This window comes from Corvus brachyrhynchos, unplaced genomic scaffold (genome assembly GCF_000691975.1).
Source record: "Corvus brachyrhynchos isolate BGI_N302 unplaced genomic scaffold, ASM69197v1 scaffold14, whole genome shotgun sequence".
NCBI classification, from domain to species: Eukaryota; Metazoa; Chordata; class Aves; order Passeriformes; family Corvidae; genus Corvus; species Corvus brachyrhynchos.
Window position 1 is genome coordinate 18,857,250 of NW_008239110.1, and position 16,846 is coordinate 18,874,095.

Here is a 16,846-nt window from a genome sequence, read left to right on the forward strand (position 1 = left end):
AAGGTGCAGGACAAAAACGGACTGGTTGCAACCAGGTGAGAAACCTCAGCCTGATCCACCTGACAGGTCATGACTTCCATCTTCCCCTTTCCATCTTGAACAACTGCCCTTCCAGGACCCTTGTGCTCCCCTCTGTGGAAGCATCTGCATTTTCTAGGATATTGTTAAGGACACCTGGTGCCAGAGGGAAACGCTACAGGGCAGGCTGTGCCATGGTTAACTCGTCACCCACCAGAGAACCCACCTGTCCGGTGTGCTCTACCACCTCCTGTGTTTTAAGAGGCAAAACTTGCTCTTTGACACAGCACCCCAGGAGTGTTCATCTGCCACTCTGGACTCATCACTGACCCCTGCAATTGCTCCCCTGCATATGAACACACATACACACCAGCTGTTTTGGTAAAACAGGTGTTTTTTGAAGCCAAAAGTTGTTGCAACACATTGTCCAAGTCCCACACTAGAAGGACTTCTTTCAGAATTTGGAATAATTTTCCTCCCTCTACATCTCTCTGTTAAAGAGAACAGAATTAGATGCACAACATGACAGTAATATTACATACAAAAGTGAACATTATTTGCAGATTCAGCACACTTCTGCTTATTCTCTCCAGGATCATGCTGGCTCTCCTGTTAATTGCAATGATGTAGCAGGGCTCAGGCCGAGTTCTACACTGTTGGGCTGCTTTGGCTGAGCTGGTATTCTCACACTGATTACGCTTTCCCTCATAATCTCCAAATCCTTTTCAGCTGCTCCTTTTCAGGAGGCAGCACCATACACATAGTTTCTGGCTGCATAACTAGCCTTCAGCTGCATTAAGATGCATCCTGTTTAACCAGTTTTAATACTGCAGGGCTTCCCTCTTTTCCTCCTTATACCTCGATCTTCACCTAAATTACAAGTGTTACCAACAGAGATTTGATGTATTCTAGAAAAACGCCTGGGCATTGTTGTCCCTTAAGTACAAACATCGCCCTCCAAGTGCAAAAACAAATGCTTGGAAAGGAGGGGAACACAATTCAATGAAGAAAATGTCCCAGAATTTCCTGCAACTGTTGTTGGTTTCCTTTATTCATTATATTTAGCTTTCTATAGCATATTTAATTACCAACTAGGGTGGAAAGTGAGACCCTGGTCTTATTCTAAGACTAAGAAAATTTCATTCCATTTTCCTTTTTCACTCTCCCACCACACATAAAATCCACGAATTTAATAAGAATCTCAAGGACAAGTACTTGGACACTTCAGCCAGCATCCCTTCAAGAGCTGAGACAGGTGCTGAGCTCAAGCTTCAAGCCTGGGAAAAAACTTAAACCTCAGCCCTGAAGACAAGCCTGGGAAGAAACTCCTCACAGTTCCCTCACAATCCCACTGTCTTTTTTTCTTTTTCCTTCTTTTGTTGTTATTAAGAGGAAAATCTTAAGTATCTGACTCTACCTGTGAAGTTGAATCTTAAGGTACAGCTTTCTGAAGTTTGGAAAACCAAAGCTAGGGTTTTAAAACCAGCCTAATTTACATTCTCATTCTGCACATTTATGTTACGCACAAAACTTTCTTTGACCCAAAAAGTCAAGTCTGTTTTCATCCCTGAGAGTTTTACAAATATGTCTTGCTTTGCCTAAGTTACAAACACTGTGGGAACATGGACATAGCTCAATTTGAATATAAATATTAGAGCTGATGTGTCCCCTCTCCAAACTACATCCAGAGTCTCCCTAAGCAAAGCTGCTTTCAAGCATTATACAATAACTGGATACAGACATAAACAGGCTGAGAAAAGATCTGAAATAGAAAAAAAATAGCCCTATGCTAACTGAGAGCTGTAAAAGGTGGAAAATATATTAATACCTCCCCATGTAAAGTAATCATCTCACACCAGTGAGATAATCTTCTAGTGTTAAACAGAACTGTACTCACTCCATCAATAAGAATTAACAGATGGAGCAACTCTTTGAGATTTACATAACAGTAATTAAACAAATCCTCACAATAACCACATGATTTCATGCACAAGCCAGGGCAGTCTACAAAAAAAAAAGTTTTACTGTCATGTTGGAAAATTCCAGAATGTGTAGCCTGAAGAGCTCTGCAAGAGCTGTCAGCCTCATGACTTGGATCAGTCTGCCTCATCCTCCAGGATATTCTTTTCACTCTCCACTTAGAGTGAGAGCAGAAAACTCAGAAATAAAGCAGCTGCAATAGACACCTTCATTATCTGCAGGAAGAAGTCCTTGGACTGCTTCATCTGTAAGATGAGACAGTTATCCATGCACATTGCTACACTGGAAGTCAATCTGAATAAAAAACATGGGGAAGCGTATAGCTCTCGGTATACAGGAAAATTCTGTGTGCCCACAGAGAGCTCCTGGTACAAGCAGGCAACCTGTCCCATGGCACCTGCTTCACTGCACAAGCACCAGCAGCTCCCTTCGGGGCTAGGACCTGAGGCTGGAGGTGGGCATGGGAAATGCAAGAAGTACCCTTTACTACAGGCAAGAAAAAAAATTCCCCCCATGTACATGTACGTATGAATGTCTATTAATCTTAAAGGGCAAGAAATAGCAGAATAAGCAAGGCACTTGAACTGCACATTAACCAGAGAAGGAGTCCATCCATTAGAGACAGAAAACACAGAAAGGGACAATATTTTGTATCTTCACATGGGCTCTTCCTCCTGCTCAAAAGTAAGCAGCATCATTAGCACCAGCAGACCTCCCTTACCTCTCTGAGGTGCTGGACACAGGGATGATGGAATGGGGCTTCCCAGAAGTTCTCCTCTGAGAAACCTTCAGAGCCATGCTGGACACACAGCCACCACCTCCATACCCCACACCTGGGGTCCTGCAGAGCTCTGGCCCCACCCCATCTACTACTCCACCACTGATGTCTTGGGCCAGAATCATGTAGATGGCACACAGGCCTTTGTCTCCAGTATGTGAAATACATATAGAACTCTCCCATCACATCTAATGCAAAGATAAAATCATCTGAAAGCAAATTCATCTCATTAAACCTGAACCTAGACTAGACCCAGGTGGGGGAAGGTATCCAACCATTTCTACTAATTGTGCAATATCCCATCTGCAGTTGCTGAAAATGTCTGCCCCTAGCACCCCTCCCCGTCACCCCCCAACTAATGAAGTGTTTCACAGCTTTTGGGATCTTTTGCTCTTCCAAACAGGATGTGTAAATAGAAAAAAAAAAAAAAAAAAAAAAAAAACCTGGCAAAATGAAACATGCACTGACATGGCTGTTTATTCCCCTCCCAGCTGAGTGACAGGGGATAAAAAGCACCAAAGCAGGTGTCCTGCTGCCACCACATGGTCATGAATAGACCTAGGCATTTCTAAAACAAAATGTTTATGCTTCTTCAAAATACATCAATTCACTAGGCCTATTTTTTACGTATTCCCCTAACATGCCTTCAACTGGAGGTTCTTGTACCAACTCCACCAAATGCCACAATTCCAGCCTGGCTGCTAGGTCTGCCCTGCAACCAGGTGGCATCCAGAGATGCTGAGGTGCATCCAACCCTATTTCTCTTTTTGTTGAAAGGAAACAAGTAAGTAAGTGAGATATTTGATTAAAAAAAATCTCTGCTAACAAATGAGGAAGAGTTGGAAGAGGTTTTACATTTTGGTGACAAACATTTCCAACAGTTAGTTCTCTTCGGAGGAAATTCTAGGTTTTATTAATGTAGAGTGATGTTGTCTGTGATGCAGCCATATTTTTGTGCAGGGATGTAAAAACCACCATCACTGAGGTCTCAAAGTGACAAAAGGCTTTAATTTCAAAAATTAGATAATACCTGTTAGAGAACAGGTATTAGGATCATTCAGCTCCCTACTATAAAGAAGTTTATAATTAAAACATTTATTGTCTCTGTGAATATCATGAGAATGTCATGACCCCGTGGTTGAAAACCACTTAGTAGGTTAAAAGTAGCTCCTCAGGCTTTCAGTGTAGTATAGTATCAATCCTTGTCTGATATCAGTGAAGTGCAATATGGATAGATTTTCACACCGTTCAGAGTGAAATAGAGCTGATGCCCCTTTATAATATCAGCCTCACCACGTGCTTGCTGCTTTCTCCCTGAAGGTAATTCACCAACCAGAGCTACCATCTATTACTCTTTCTCCAATCTGCCTTAGAGGGACAGATTTTTGAGACAGGAATATCAAAAAGATTTAGGATCTGTAAGACAGGCAAGTCATCTGGCTTGGGATGGGTTGATTGTGGAGTCCACACTGATCTTCTAATCCAACCTCATGAAAAGCTGCCTTTAACATTAGTATTTGGGATGATCATTTTCAGCTGTCACTGATATTACTTGACCAAAGATCAAGAAGGAATGGCCACAATAGTAGCCTGTGCTCTAAGGAGCCATTTTTGATAACTCAAATTGCTGTCATTTATTTCACTCTGAAATACTTCTGTTGATATATGTCAGTGCTTTATTGTGATGGTCTTGACCTCAGTGAAGAACTCGTAGGAATCCTTTGCTCCCTCCCTGCCTATGCCTGAGGCTTTCATCCCACCAAATGGCAAGTTCAGGTCTCTCACAAGCCAGCAGTTGGTCCACACCAATCCAGACTGCAGCCTGTGTGCCACCCTGTGAACACGTCCCACGTTGCCGGACCACACCGTGGCTGCCAAGCCATATTTCACACCGTTGGCTCTTTTGATCACCTCTTCTTCTGTATCAAATGCTACCACACATGTCACAGGACCAAAAATCTCTTCTTGCATGCAACAAGATTCATCCTTGACTTCAGCAATAACTGTGGGCAACATGAAATAGCCTTTCTGGTTGCCAGGTGGGAGGGCCAAAGGATCCACTCCCTCTCCACAGAGGACTCTGGCTCCTTCAGCCTGGGCTTTCTTCACATAGTTCCTTACCTGGGGAAGCAGCAGAAAAACATCACTGCTAAAGGACACCAAAGCCAGAGGGTTCACACATCAGCAGGAGCCCCCAAATGTCTCCAGTTGGCACATGCTGCCCTCTTACAACAGAGGGCAGCATTTCCTAACTTTTGTTGCTGTGTTTCTTTGTATGCAAAGCTGTGTATTTCTTGCTGAAAAAACAATGGTTTTCTCTTTCCTAACACTTACTAGCCTAGCAGGCAACACTGCTGGCCCTTCCCACTAAGTATTGTCAAAAGAGTAGGGCCCTTGGTGAAAACACAAGTGGTCCCAGAGACTCCCTCCCCTCTCCCAGGAGCCTGGGCAGTTTGCCATATATCCCATGCCACGGTTCACTCATTTACTCCAAGGGATTTTCCTGCCTCACAGGCAAGGCTTTTTAAATGTTTACATGCCACTAGGATGATGAAGCCATGAATGCTACAGAAAATCTCATCAATAAATAATTAAAGATGTTTCCATGGCTGCTGCTAGCATAAGCTTGCTACCTTGAACATGTAGGACGTACTGTTGATCTGCTTCTGCTGTTCTGCAGTCGTTACCTGGTTTCTCTCCTTACAGAAAGACCACAGATATACCACAGGTTTCCTTATCTTTTTCCTCTTTTAGCCACCTTAGTAGGTTAAACTTGGAAGTTCTCTGTGGTGCTACAGACTAAGGACCTCAGGAAGTGGGTATTTCTACCGCTCTACTGCAGAACAGGAGAATGTGGAGAACCTGCTGAGGCATCAGGAAGCACATCAAAGGTCTGGCTTTCTCTCACACTGTGGTTTTTCAGTCTGCCTCTTGCGTCAGAGTTCTGGGATATGAGCATTTGCTCTCCCTGAACTCTGACACCACAGCATTCATTTCATATAAGCCACTAAAGCAGACTGTATCTAACTGTGCACCAGCTGCTCTCCACACACAGACCATTACAAATTCCTGCAAGCAGTTCTAGGGAATTGTGTTTTGTACACCCAGAATTTGCCAGAGTGATATAAAAATAAGACTTTTACCTTGTGAAATAACATATTAGGCAAATAAGTGATCCTAGCAAATAGACTATTAAAATCCAAGAAAATGTTGTTGAACTCTAAGATTTGTGAGAATAAATTTAGGACTTAGAAACCATTAGAATTATTCCATTCAAACGGGAGGAAATATTCTTTTGTCATTTTAAGTTATTTTCTCCAGGGAGTTTGATTTTTTCAGAGTAATTACATGATCCCAGGCCACAGGCAACAGAAACCTCATTAAAAAGATGCCTTACAATAGCTTTGAGTTATCGTCCCTCAGAGCTAATCCTAGAGCTGACATGATCCTTTCCCATATACTCCTGACACTACCTTTTGTAGCCCTCTAAAAGATGACATGAAATCACAAAAAGTCCATGTAACATCACCTTTTCTAGATGCTCTTTACTTATTAGTGCTCCCACGTCGACTGTAGGATCTGAGGGATTCCCAGTCTTCCACTTCTTGGCCTCTGCCACAAACCTCTTCAAAAACTCACTGTATATTCCCCTCTGAACAAAGATCCTGGAGGTACAAAGACAGATCTCACCCTACCAAAAAGAAAGAAACCAACAAGAAATCAGCAATATTGGTTCATATTACATTGCACTATTGATATGTACTAGGAATTACAACCCAGATCACTTGTGTCTCTGCAACCTCAGGAATGCAAACTACATTAACCAGCACTGCAAAGTGGGATTTTTTTTCCAGATAAAAAAGGAAAAGTGATGGAAAAGGCAAAACAGTATCAGGATCATGCAATCACTACCATAAATAAACTAGGTTTTTCATTGATTATATATTTTTCTTCTCCAACATTTTTTAATGGGAATTATGATTTCCAACTCTGAATGATCTCTCTCTTCATTTCCTGATAATCTCCCTCTGATACCAAGCTATTTTTCTAAACGTTTGCCCAGATACAATTTCCTGGCTTTGGTGTTCTCTCCCGCAGGTAGTGATGAGGGAAGAACAACGCTGGCAAAATTTTGGGGGGAGTCCCCTAACTGAATTCCAGCAAATCAGCAGGCTTCCCACTTACTTGCACAGCGGGTCTTAAAGCAGCTGCTTCCCTGAGAGGTAAGAAATGTATCTACTTTGACACGAGTAATAGCACCTCATTATCTTCTGATGGAGAGCACGAAAAAGAGCCTTTTATTACTTTGTTTCCCTCCTTGCGGAATAATGAAACCGTTTTTGTATTTTTCTACTTAGGATTTTCTCACACACGGTCTTGAAACAGACCTTGACAATTTGAGGTTCAGATCCAAAAGCAGATGCACCCATGCACACAAACCCTCAGGCACACGCCCCTCCTGCTGCCAGCGGGGTTTATGTGTTACAGGGGTGGGACGCACCTGGTTGGCAAAGCTGGACCTCACGGTGGTGGGGATGCACTGGCTCAAGTCAGCATCATCGAAGACGATGGCGGGGTTTTTGCCGCCCAGCTCCAGCGAGAGCCGCTTGCAGTGTGGAGCACTTCTCTCCGTGATCCGCTGGGCCGTCAGCGTGCTGCCCGTGAAGGAGATCAGAGGCACGTCGGGGTGGCACACCAGGGCCTCTCCTGCCTTGGCACCCGTTCCAAACACGACATTCACCACCCCCGGAGGCACCCCTGATGGGAACAAAGGCACACAGTCATCGGACCCTTCCTGTCACTCGGAGGGGGTCACTTCCCTGTGTTTTGTTAGAAAGTAACCAGCAGCTCGAGGGTGACAAATACTGACCCTTAACTTCAAATACTGACCCTGAAATCCATGCCGTTAAACAGGTCTGGGGTTCATGGGTTAAATGATAAAACCAATTCCACTAATTAATCAAGCTTGTCTGACATGCATCATCAGAGATATGGTGTTCAGTCGTTCAGGGAAAAAGCAACTGTCCTCCCAGTTTTAATCAATAGTGCACCAAATACAGCCATGACACAGTTACCAAGAGCTGATTCTCAGTCTTTTATGCTCTCACGGCTCCTTTGCTTGCGCCACAGACTTAGGACATCCTTAAGTGGAGTGCAGGAGGGGCAAAGGATGTACACAAAAACTTTTCATCAGAAGATAATGGAAAAAAATGGGCAATAGCTGGGGTGGGGAAGATAGGGTAGAATGAGGACAGAGAAAGCTTTTTGTTCTCCAGTACAACATTCAGCTACAGCAAACAGTCTTTCCCAAAGCCTTTGAGCACCTTCTGCTTTCTGCAACAACAACAAAAAAAAAAAAATAGTGGTGCACAGACAAGCATTTCCACCCTTTTCCCCCTCCTTAAGAGTGCTATGGGACTTACCTGCTTTCTCCAAGAGCTTGCACATCATCCAGGCTGTGACAGATGTCATCTCACTTGGCTTGGCAACCACAGTATTTCCACATGCAATGGCAGGAGCTATTTTCCAAGTCAACAAATACAGTGGCAAATTCCAAGGACTGATTAAACCAGCTACAAAACAAAAACACAAAGACAGGAGGTCAGTCTGCTGGGATACAAAACTCATTTCTCTGACCTCAAGCACTTATACACCAATTCAGTTTTATGAAGGGAATTTGGCCATGGCTTTTATTTCCAGATAACTTGTACAATAATAAATTTGCAGCATTTCTCACAGGGAGATAGCTTCTTAAAAGATCTGTACAAATGATTCTAAAATTGACCAGCTGAACTCTCTGAATAAGTTTTGCTGCTTCTTCAGGGCAGAATTTTATATTCTCAGGAAGTTTTTTAGTGTTTCCTATGAACATTAATGCAAGGTTAGCCATAACAATCATTTACAACAACTGGTCTGTGGTAATACTTTGTGTTAGCAAAGAGCAAGTGAAAGTAATTATAGAATGTTTTGGGTTGTGAGGGTCTTCAAAGATCATCTGGTTCCAAGCCCCAAGGGACACCTTTCACTAGACCAGGTTGCTCAAAGCCCCATCCGACCTGGCCTTGAACAATGCCAGGGTTGGGGCATTGTCCATTTCTCCAGACAACTTGTTCCAGTGCCTCACCACCCTCACAGTAAAGAATTTCTTCCTAATATCTAATCTAAACCTACCCTCCTTCAGTTTAAAGCCATTACCCCTTGTCCTATCACTACATGCCCTTGTAAAAAGTCCCTCTTCATCTCTCTTGTAGGAACTATGTATAGCATATAGTACACATCTTCCAGACAAATTTTAGTCTAACTTATGAGTGCCAAAATTTATCACTGTATTTATCACTGTTGTTCCCATGAATTGCTGAGAGACCAGAATTATTTTCAGTAATTGCTTTTAGGAATATTTTCACTTTAGATATTTATAGAAAATTATGGAAAAAAAAATCTGTAATTGTCAGGTGTGACTCCTCACAAAAGCCACAGGATTTCTTTCTGTTTGATGGAGTAGATGCAGTGATGGACTTTTCCTTATGAGAATAATTTTACCAGAAGTCATGTCCTCCACTGCTCAAGAAAACTTTTTAAAAGGTCCTCTACGTCAGCCGATTTTATGTTTTAAGTAATTCAAGTGTAAATGTGGAGCTTTCATATATATTTAATAAGTTATTTTTGTTATATATATATATATAACATAACCTAATAATGAAATCATTGCCACGCTGTTACTTGTCAGCATAGCACAACCCCTTTATTTCTGAAGCAGCAGCAGCATCTAGTGGCCGAGTTCTGTAATTCCCCAGCTAGAGGGGTTTATTCACCCACGTGCACTCGGGCCACAGACTCACTGCAAACTACTCCTGCTTTCCCAAAGGAGAGGGGGATCCCACTCTCCCCACAGGAGCAGCAGCTCAGTGGTCTCTGCACATCTCACCGATCCACAGCCGTAATACTCATCCACAGACACACACAGACAAAACACAAGCGAGATTTTGAAGGTGAGAGCAATAGGCTAAGCTTTTTAAGACATGCGTTCTTTTTGCCATGAAGTAGCATAACTGATTTTACATGAGGTTGCCGATGCTTTGGCAGACAAGCCCATGTTTAGCACACAACTCAGAGACAATAAATGCTTTCAAAAAAATCTTTTCTTTGCTGAGCCCGTACTGAGGCAGACATTCTGCCAAGCTTTTCAGCATGTGAGGATCATCATACCAACTCCCACAGGTGCCCTCGAGGTGTAGTGCACACAGCCCATGGTTGGCATCTCGGTGCACTCTGTGACATGATGAAGGATGGAAGAGGCGAAGAAACGGAAGTTGTGCACGGCCCGAGGGATGTCCACTGTTCTGGCAAACGTAATAGTTTTTCCTGAAACAAAACCAAACATGCTGCTGTCATCATGGACAGAAACAGTGCTTTGTAGTCTGCTCTGAAAGTTGATTTGTGTATGTTTTGGGAAATGTCTTTTGTCCTGTGCCCAAGTAATCCCAGCACACTGCAACCATAGTCAACAACAGCTCCCCTCTAGTAATGCATTCCAAATATCTGACAACTGAAGTCAAAGTCAGCAATTCTGAAAAGCAAGAATGCCCCAGGAATCCCTAGTCCAAAATATCCTCAAAGTTCTCGCACATCAATTTGCTCCAACAGTTCATACCACACTAAAAATTTCATCCAAATCCTCCATTTCAATATTCAGCAAGGCACACTATATTTGAGATTAACAGTTCCAGTTTTTACCCTGATCTTTTGACTCTGCTTGTGCAAATGCTTCCAGGTCATGTTCAATCAGGTCTGCCAATTTGTTCAGGATCTGAGATCTTTCCAATGGACTTTTTGAGGACCAAACTGGGAAGGCATCCTTGGCAGCTTTGACAGCAGCTTCCACCTAAAAAAGCAAAAGAGGGATGGTGAATGCTAATGAAAGGCTTAAGAAAATACCAAACACTCAGCAGATTAATTCATAGTTTAGAGACTAATAATCCAGTTGACATTGCTGGGAAGATGACAACTCCTTAGAGCTTCTCCATTGTCATCAAGACACTATCCCATAACTCAAGAAGTGTTGTTGAAACAGAATATCTAGAAAAGAAACTTCCACTGGAACTCTTGCTTTTCTCCAAATTACAGCAACTTGTGGGCCACCATCCAGGCCTGGAAGAAATGCTGGACTGATCAACTGGCACCAGCAAGCGCCACTGGCCAAAACAGAAAAGAATCTTGTTTCTCATGGAGGAAAGAGCAACAATCTCCCCAGAGCAAATGCAGCTTCAGTCTAAATACACACAACCCTTGCAACACAGGACTTCAGCCACACCAGGCAATGATGAAAGTAAGGGGCTGGGGAAGAAATGGACTGGATGGTCTGCTAGCTCTTGATTTTCACCATTTGGTTCAAGCAAGGACTAAGAATATATTTAGGGAATGGACACTCAGAGAAAAATTTTATCTTACCTGATCACAGCTAGAAACTCATTAATGCCCTCACAGGAAAAGAAAAGTTCCTTTCTAAACTCGGGATTTAGTCAGTTCTCTCATCAGACACCTAAGGAAGCCTACAAATAAGCATCATTACATGCATTTATACATATGCACATCACTCTTATCAGTATTTTGCTTGAGATGTACATGACTGCTGCATGTCCTTCAGCCTGACATTTCTGAACAGTGGCAGATTACCAGCACTTTTCTAAAGTAGATCTGTCTTCAAAGGATTAAAATTCAGAAGAAGGCTTTCTCTCCTATCAATCATTTCCTCGGGAGTCTTAAATGGAAGTTACCTGCCTCCGCCATCTGTTGATTTATAAGCAGTTCCTTCTTCAGGTTTACCAGTCTCACGCTAACTAAAGATGGTCATCAATATCCTTCCATATTTTAATTAACTGCCCTATTTCCCAACTTTTGCTTCCTATGTATCACTTATTCAATACTCCCAATGTCCAATATATGCATCCAAGTGGTGATTTAGTCAAAGCTGTCTTAGCTGATTTCCCAAAATTTTGCTCATAGAATTTCTTCAGTTTTGGAAATCTGCCAAAATCAATAACTAGGAGGATGCTGATGTAATATTAATCAGACCATTATGACCTCTCTGAATGTTGCTACATTGCTGGCTCCCATGAAGTCACTGAAGGCTCCTTTCCACCAATTCCACAAAACTGAGTTCCGAATTTGTTCCTTCAGATTGTGATGGGTCGTATAAAAACCATCACAAAATAATTTACAGATACTCCAAAGATGTTTTACTAATGACACAAAAGTTCAAGCAAGCAAAAAGATAAAATCTATCTACCCCTTCTCCTTCCCCCTCCCACACACATCAGAATTTATGGGCCCTGTAAAACTAAGGCCCAGAGTTTGAAAGCCAGAACAACACCAGTACAGATGGCAAGGTGGGAAATAAACCAACATGCAGAGGGTCACATGGATCACTGGCCATGCTCAGAAACCCAGACTCTTCTCTTTTGACTGTAGTTCGACAACCTCCTGCTCAAGTGCCAATGGCAACAGGCTGTCAGCCACTGAACAGCTGAAGCAGGACCAAACCAGGCCTGGGAAAGGGGAACTGCAGCTTCCTGAGTGAGTCCAGTGCAGATGCCACGCTACCCTGAAAAGGTTCACCCCCTGTGAAACCATACCACCTTCACTAATTAACTTGTACTTCCACCCTCCCGTCCTGTGGTGCTGATGCTGCTCATCTGTCCTCTCCTCTGTGGCCTTTTCCACCAGGTGCTCCCAGGAAAGGAGATAGTCAAGACTGTCTGCATTTTTAACCCTTCAGTGGGTTTAAAAGGACAAAAACGTTGCTTCTTCACAGACGGCACAAGAGAACACTAGCAGAGGAAGGAATTAAGTGGCAGTAGATTCATCTAAAAAAAAGTAAGAGGAAAAAGGAGATTTGTAGAGAAGTAAGAGAGCACACAAAGGTTAAACAGTTACTTAGTTTGACTAGCAAAAAGCAGCAAAGAAAGTCAAGCCACAAAGAAAACACGCATAAGAATTCAACTATGAACTCGTGTCTGAAACACTTCCTTCTGCTTTCCTCTTCTGCACAAGACAGACACAGAGAAACAACACACAATCCAGACCCATCGTAAAAGATTGCTATCAAAATACCCCAAACTGAACTGCCCTCAGGACATGATGTTTGCTTTTGCAGGGGATGATGTGCAGGAGACAGGTTCTTTACATGATGCCATGAAGATTTTTGCCTTTTCTTTTATACCCCTGTTATACCTTTTTACAACTTCTGTATTCTTAGTGCTTTTTGCCTACATTCTTGGGCTTGTTTGTCAAGCTAAGAGACTAAACATTTTAGAAGCTTCGTAGCTAGGGATCAGTGTGCCCCAGACCCCAAGGTCCTCTCCAGAACAGATTCTGTAAACCAAGATAGAACAATCCAGGGGAAGGTTCCTTGGGGAGGGGGGCTCACTTGAGCCTCTCATTGGGGAATCTTTGATAGATATGCTAATTAGTAAAACCTATAATGTTATACCCAATGTTGGGGGAGACAGACACAGAGACAGAAACAGAGATAGTCAGCGGGGTGCATCTCGATGCATTTGACCTGGACGTGTGCACCTAAGGATCCTTAAAATAAATACCAAGGTAAAATCCCTTTTCCCCTTCTAACCGTGTATGACTCTTGATTTTAAGACCAGGAAAAGGCATCATAAAGAGAAGTGTTTTTAAAATAGGTATTTGTCAGCACTAATTAGTCCTCATCAGCCTGTCTTTTGGAGATACAGGGCACCTACTCAGCTTGCTGTGGTACTGCTATTTAGAATTTAAGACATCTAGCTGGTGAACAAACTAACCCCTAGAAAAAAAATACATTTGGCATTTTTGGCAGAAGGTGGCTGAAATGGCCACAGCAGCTGACCTGGTGTTAAACTCCAGGGTCAGCAACAGACTCACTGTCTCCCCTTGTGTCACCTTCTAACTTCCCACTAAAATTAACCAAGAAGATATGCAACTGGACGTTGAGCCTTGCTAGAAACCAGCATCCTGAGCCCTTTGTTGAACTCGGGTCAGATGCTTACTTTGATATCTCTAAATAACCTCAAGTAGTATGTGACTGCATTTTCTTCAGCATATTTCATCAGTCACCAGCAGATGCCAGCTCTGCAGAGCCCAACCTTTGTGTACAGGTGTCTAAAGGCACGACTAAAGCACTCACCAAATCTACAGGTCTTTAAACTGGGTTCCCATTGCTACACACAAGCACTGACTCAGAAAGCTGAAAAGAGACAAGCCATTACTCTTAGGATGCTTGAACTGGATCTCTAGAGTAACCAGCAGCCTCTGGCATTCTCGAATCTCTCTGGTTTTAACAATTTTGCAAATGATTGGACAGGAAGATTTGCACCTGCACATAAAACAGCATTCTTTTCAGGCAGAATTAAGAGAGAAATGAACTTACACAGATGTATTCCAACAAACCCAACCTGTTACTCTTTAACCCTTGGTCATCAGCATCTAACAAATATTTACCCAGTTGAAATTACAGTGCAAAGGTTTCTGCAGAGAGAAGCAAAGAGAAAGGATGTCAATAAGGCTGAAATGCAAGTGAAGGGATCAGCTACACACAGTAGTAGTTTGTTTAAAAATACATTTTGAAAGTGCTGTCAGTATTTGACAATATTTTCCAAGCCCTCTGTGCTATCCAAGCTTGTACAGTCACTTCCCCCTTCAGTAAGTCCGAAATACTATTTTGGACATAGACTTGTAGGCCCCCTATAAAGTAGTATCAATGAAACTGCAGCACCCTTGATGAATGTCATTGCCCATCCACACCTGAATATGTACAAAGTTCCAGGAAACATTCACCCCAGTAGAGAGCACAAGACCAGGAAAATCCTATGGATGCAGGGTATGTTGTAAGGAAATGCACTTATCACAGCCACTGAATATCCAACTGCTAATCTCAAAACCAGAGAGGTCTGGAAGCTTTTTACCATCTTCAGAGAAGAGACACCAAGCCAAAAATCCTTTTAAATGAAAACTGCAGATCATCAAGACACTAAGGAAGAACACATTTAGTTGCATATGGTGCCTCTAAATTTATTTACAGAAAAGATCAACAAACACTCTTCTCACTTATAGATTGTTTATATTTACAGCCTGTCTGGGTGTTATTGTTAACTTATGCACAAGGCATCTCCCACCATGTGAGCTGAAGTAGCTCCATGCAAGTTACTGAAGCTTTGTTGATTCACACCAGCTTAGAATCCAGACCGTAACTTTCTAATAGCAAAATGAAAAAAATGACAGCATTTGCTGCTGCAGCTGTGGATTACACAATACTACAATATAATCAAAAAGTTACTTGTTTAAGCATTGAAGTCATCATTTTTCTGTTCTCTCACCTTCAGCTTCTCTCACCAAAAGGTTATTGTTACATGCATTTAACATTTTTCACTCCTTTGTATCCGTGGAGAGTACTCACCTCTTCTTTGCCACTGTCTGGAACCCTGCAATAGACATCTCCGGTGGATGGATTATAGGAGTCTATGTAGGAGGAACAAGGAACAAATTTGCCACCAATGAAGTTTTCCAGCACTAAGAGAGCCTGTGGGTGAGCCATCGTTGGCTGCTTGCTTCATCTGTGATTCTTTTTCAGTGAGGCATCAATTTAGATTAGTATGTCTGTATGTATTTGCACAGCGAGTCCGAACTCCTCCCCCTCCCTCTTCCCTGCACCACTTACAAGTGGGAACAAACCCTGACCGACAACAGCAGGAAAGGGGAAAAATTAGTATTTCTGTGACACTTGGTTCTTTTCTAGGAGTCAAAGCAAGGAGGGAAGAACAGCACAGTTGCTGGAAACCAGCTTTTCTCTGTCTATAAGAAATAAAGTACTGAAAAAAAGATAAAAAGAAGAGTATGACAAGGGAATTTCTACCTGTAACAGTTTTTCAAGTTACAGTTTGTAGACATTTTGCAACAACTAAACAAAATAATTCAACTCTCAAACACCTAGCCAGGAACCTGCTTCTAAGTGTCAGCAGACACAAGAAAAGACACTTAAGACCAGCATGTCTGCAGCTTATGTTCACTGTTTTGTCATCCTCAATACTTTTCCTTCTACCCCCAAAACCAATGCACCTACCAAACCAAAAGATTTTAAGCACTAAGAAACCCTTCCACCGATATCCCCAAACATCAAACAATACAAACAGCTGAGTGACCCCTAAATTCAAACAGCTGAGAAGCACAATCGTACCTCGTACACTATTACACGTTGTCAGAAAATAATCTCTTTTTTTTTCCCACAAAAAAAGCAAGACACTTGCTTTCATGCTTTCCTTTCCATAGATATTCCAGTGGAAGCCACCTTACTACAGAGAAGCCTGTTACACAAAATTAGTTTTTTCATTAGCTTCCCAAGAACCTAAACTGCCTGGTAAGAGCTGTGTAGAAGACATTTTCTCCAAGACAATGCTTAGGATTATCAAATTGCTTTAAGATTGATTGCATGCCACCTCCTTGCTCTCCAGAGATATTAAAAGCACTACACCCAGAGAGCAGTATGTTCTCATCAGGAGATTGTTAGTATCTCAATCAGCAGTTCAGGAAGGTTTTGCATCCTAGACCACTGCCAAGCCATCAAGTTTCACGCGGATTAACATGCAATAATATTTTGACTGAAGAAAGGCGATATGCTTCTATTGCACAACAACAAATCATTTATGCTTCAACCAAGCAGCACCTCCGGGCAGAGTTCAAATCTGTGTTGAAAGGTAGTGCAGTCAAGTTGAAACTGGATTAAGTAATACCATGCTTCTCCCAAGATGCAAACTGGGAAAACATGCAGTAGCTTTTCTGTTATCACAGAAGAGTGAGCCTCAAAATTTAATGCAACCATGTGTGAGAAGAGTTATCAGAGGTTCACCCTGTATCACACTTCCTTGTCCATAAACAGTAAGGAACTTAATGCAAGTCTTAAAACTGAAGACTGCAACTGTCCCCTGACTTAAGAGCAACCTAAACACTTTCAAAGTTTGAAGGCAAGCTCAAGTGGAACAGGTTCAATGCAGGAGCTTGGCAGTATAAATCTCTGGAATCCAACAAGGG

At 42.3% G+C, this 16,846-nt stretch overlaps 1 protein-coding gene across 1 annotated transcript; it reads right to left on the bottom strand.

Moving 5' to 3' along the window:
• Positions 1–3,235: 3,235 nt before the first annotated feature.
• Positions 3,236–15,414, bottom strand: ALDH8A1 (aldehyde dehydrogenase 8 family member A1). Its single transcript, XM_008637855.2, has 7 exons — positions 15,219–15,414; positions 10,511–10,658; positions 9,983–10,138; positions 8,200–8,349; positions 7,278–7,534; positions 6,306–6,467; positions 3,236–4,897 (listed from the first exon to the last, which is right to left on the bottom strand). Exons 1-7 carry the CDS (start codon positions 15,354–15,356, stop codon positions 4,445–4,447), a joined length of 1,464 nt encoding a protein of 487 aa, XP_008636077.1. The 5' UTR covers positions 15,357–15,414; the 3' UTR covers positions 3,236–4,444.
• Positions 15,415–16,846: the final 1,432 nt, after the last annotated feature.